The following is a 3708-nucleotide window of genomic DNA, read 5'->3' as shown; positions in this document are numbered from 1 at the left end:
ACCCATTGGTTTTTAACACTTTGTTGTCGTCGATTCTCCTTTGAGTTATCATGGGTGATGGCGGAACGTCAGTAAGTGGGTGAGACCGATGAGGGTGAGATTATTAAAGGTGTGAGCGAAGATTTTGTGATTTTGACTTTTTCTGTTTAGAGGTGAATTAATTAGGGTTGTGTTCAACTTGGTTTGAGATTAGAGATTTGAGTGTCCACCAGTTTGAAGACGAAGAGCACCACCATTTTCTTCTGGCTTGCAAGGACCCTGTGAGTATACATAATTTAGATGCTGTCTCCACTCATAACCAATAACCATAGCGCAAAACAATTTCTTCTGTGAGCGGCAGATATAGCGAAACATATGGATATCCGCACATAGTTGTGAGTCTTGTGAATGTTATAATGTGATTTATATTACGGACGCAGTTACGGCATTGCACTGACATTGAAAAATGTTATGACGTGATTTATATTACGAATGTGGTTCCGATATCGCATTGGCCTTAGAAAGTGTTATGACGTAACATTACATTGTGTTGCGACAACAATTTAATAGTATGCATCCGCGGGAAACTGTGCAAGCATTGATAGGGAAACGCAGCCTGGAAATTTGTGAGGAAAACGACATCCCATTACGAATCAGATTCTATTATAGCCTGCTGCAATAATCCTCCATAGCTAATAAAGTAAGTAAAAGCTATCCCAGTTTCCCTTCTATACAGAATAGAAAACATTGATTTATCGTCAGAATGATTGTATTTGAATAGTGTGGGAAAATTATTTCATTACTTTTCCAGTTGAAGTTGGCCTGGCCTTGGAGAGGGCCAATATGGGCACCGATCAGGGCAATCATTAGAAGCAACAATATATGCTTGATGGAGGGTAAAAAAATAGATGCAGTTATCTGTTTTACAATTTATGTTGGAGGTTCATCCGAGTTTCTTTACAGAAATCGAAAAAAGGTGTTTTTGTTGATAACAATAAGAAAAGGGGGACAGACACTTGTTAAAAGGACTTATCCTGTGCATTTCATTGATTGCTTATATAACATATATTACTCTCTTCCTTACAAGTTGACAATCATAGATTAATCCTCTGCCTCTAATATTTCGAAAAGCTAGTTTTCTTTGATCAGAGCATGGTCGTTAACCATGCACGATCCCATAGGAACCCCAGCTTGCTTTCCGTCTAGAGATCACCGGATGCAACCTGATGAGCCGACCAGTGTAGGCAGGTCGGGGCAGAGCGTTTTTAAGTCAGTGTATCGAACGAAGCTTGCCGGTGAGTGTCGCTTGATTACTGTCACATGGTGTAGGAATCTTTTACTTCACGGCCTTTCCGTCTCGGTTCAAGGACCGGATGGGGATGAGCATTACAGGTGCAAAATTGAGCTCAAGCCATGGTATTTCTGGAGAAAACAAGGATCCAAACATTTCATCGTGGACGGTACAACCGTGAAAGTGGTTTGGGACCTCAAGGCAGCCAAATTCAACAGCGAGACCGAGCCGCGATCAGATTACTACGTCGCCATCATTTGCCAAGACGAGGTCGTTCTACTCTTGGGTGATCAAAAGAAAAATGCCTATAGAAAGAGTGGTTGTAGGCCATCTCTTATTGACCCAATATTAATCTCCAGGAGGGAACATATATTTGGCAAGAGGAAGTTCACAACGAGGGTCAAGTTTAGCGACAAAGGAGCCTTTCACGATATCTCAGTCGAATGCAACTCCGACGGGATCAATCCGGTACTGGAAATACGAGTCGACAGGGTACTAGCAGTTCAAGTTAAGCATCTGCAGTGGAAATTCAGAGGTAACGAGTCCATTAATGTTGGCAAAAATGGATTACAAGTTTTCTGGGATGTTCATGATTGGCTCTTCGGTTCAGGTCCGAGACATGGCCTTTTCATATTTAACCCGGTTCCATCATCCCCTCCATCGAATGAAGAACCTGGTTCTGCATCAGGAGATTATGATAATGCAGTATTGGGTTCCTCCAGGTTCTGCTTGTTTCTCTATGCCTGGAAAGTCGAATGAAAGCACATTCATATATATTTCACGTTTGTTTAATTGATTCATCATCATCTATGCATCATTTTCTGTTAATCGAAGGCTTATTCAACATGATTGAGAGGTTCCATTGGAAACACAAGGGCCCGAAACGAAGCTGGAAGGCAGGATTTGACAAGCCAGATTGGAACTTTTCCAATCAACACTTTCCTATTGTTTTCTAATGGTAGTTTTAGTAATTCTGAAAAAATCTTGTGTGTATGGGGATGATCATGATGAAGATGTGTACGTGTTTTCCCCTCAATATATGGTTGTACTAGCTTTACATGTGATTTACTGTTGCGAGTTGAGAAGATAAATAATTAAGGTATAATGTACATGAATTCACATGTATATGTTTTGTTTGTATGACATGTCATGGATTTACACTCCATGTGAACATGCTTATGCAAGCATGCACATCGACACCTAAGCATGCACATGTGGATATTAATCAAACAAGAAGATAGAAAACACGAGGAAAAGGATGAAAAAGGAGAACTATGACTGCCCCATAACAGGTGGGGTTGCTTGCCATAACCATTAACCAGATTTAGCGACGCCAAACACGTCACCCAGAAAGCTTTATATTATTTTAAATATATTAAGAAATACATTTAATAGAGCATGATTTCATAATTCTGACTGCCGGAAGTTTCTCACGGAAACAACTCTCAACCTGACGTTGGAACAGTCTACTATCCTACCTCCCCTTATCCCATTACATATGGGAATAGGGTGAGCTAATTTTTATTTAATAGAGCATGATTTCACTAACGTGGCAGCAAAGTTCTTGTTAAACTTGGGGGTGATGGTTGAATATATGGACGCTCATTTTTTTCGGATTCTGAAGATTTTAACTTGATCTGAGGGTGAAATATATGAATATTTATTTTATTAAGATCCGATAGGTTTTAATTTGATTCGATTAAATTGATTTTTTATTTTAAAATTGAATTTGAGTTTGATTTTTATATCACCTTAACCCTATATATTTCCCTGTCAATCACCGTTTAGACTATATTTTTTGATCTAACACACTTTGCAGGAAGGCGCGCCCCTGCACCGCGCCTTCCTGCAAAGGGTGTTAGATCGAGAAATATAGTCTAAACGACGCCTGACAAAAAATATATAGGATTAGGGTGATATTTCGGGAGAAACGCCAATTTTTAGAATGTGATTTAATGGGGTTGAATTTAAGTTAAGGTGAAAAAAGTCTGACTTGACGGAAGTAATATGATTATTATCTTATATATAATTAAAGACAATATATCTTTTTTTATTTTACTTTTTTAATTACATTCTATTTTATCTAATAAAAATAAATTTTTAATAAACATTTAGGTCGGATTGAATGTAAGTTTTAATTTAAAATATCGTATCATATTTCAAATTGAATAAAACTCTCTTAAATCTGGATCGAGTTGAATGAAAATAAATTACTTTAATTTTTAGAACGGATTCAAATGGGTCAAAAATACAATCCGACCCGGTGGAGCATACACCTAAAAGTTAGGTTGTTCTGGCTTGGCAGAAAGCAAAGGCAATAACAGAGTTACTGGTTCCTACCATTGCTGTGCAAATGAAAAGGTTGTCTGCTGGCTTCCTTAGGAAAAAGGTTCTTTCGAGGATTAAAGGAAAGGCAGTGTCACATCCGAGAAAGATGT

The 3708-nt window shown here is 38.3% G+C and overlaps 1 protein-coding gene across 1 annotated transcript; it reads left to right on the top strand.

Moving 5' to 3' along the window:
• The first annotated feature begins 1069 nt into the window (after positions 1-1069).
• On the top strand, positions 1070-2360 carry LOC120210883. The gene is made up of 2 exons (XM_039209537.1): positions 1070-2037; positions 2071-2360. The coding sequence occupies exon 1, from the start codon at positions 1145-1147 to the stop codon at positions 2027-2029; it is 885 nt and encodes a 294-aa protein (XP_039065468.1). The 5' UTR covers positions 1070-1144; the 3' UTR covers positions 2030-2037; positions 2071-2360.
• Positions 2361-3708: the final 1348 nt, after the last annotated feature.

Source organism: Hibiscus syriacus, unplaced genomic scaffold (genome assembly GCF_006381635.1).
Source record: "Hibiscus syriacus cultivar Baekdansim isolate YM2019G1 unplaced genomic scaffold, ASM638163v2 tig00109937_pilon, whole genome shotgun sequence".
Lineage (NCBI taxonomy): Eukaryota > Viridiplantae > Streptophyta > Magnoliopsida > Malvales > Malvaceae > Hibiscus > Hibiscus syriacus.
The sequence above is the reverse complement of the archived record's forward strand: the minus strand, read 5'-3'. Positions and strand labels throughout refer to the sequence as shown.

What these genes read in the sequence shown, in the direction of transcription:
- LOC120210883 (XM_039209537.1), top strand. Translation starts at nt 1,145, where the DNA reads ATGCACGATCCCATAGGAACCCCAGCTTGCTTTCCGTCTAGAGATCAC.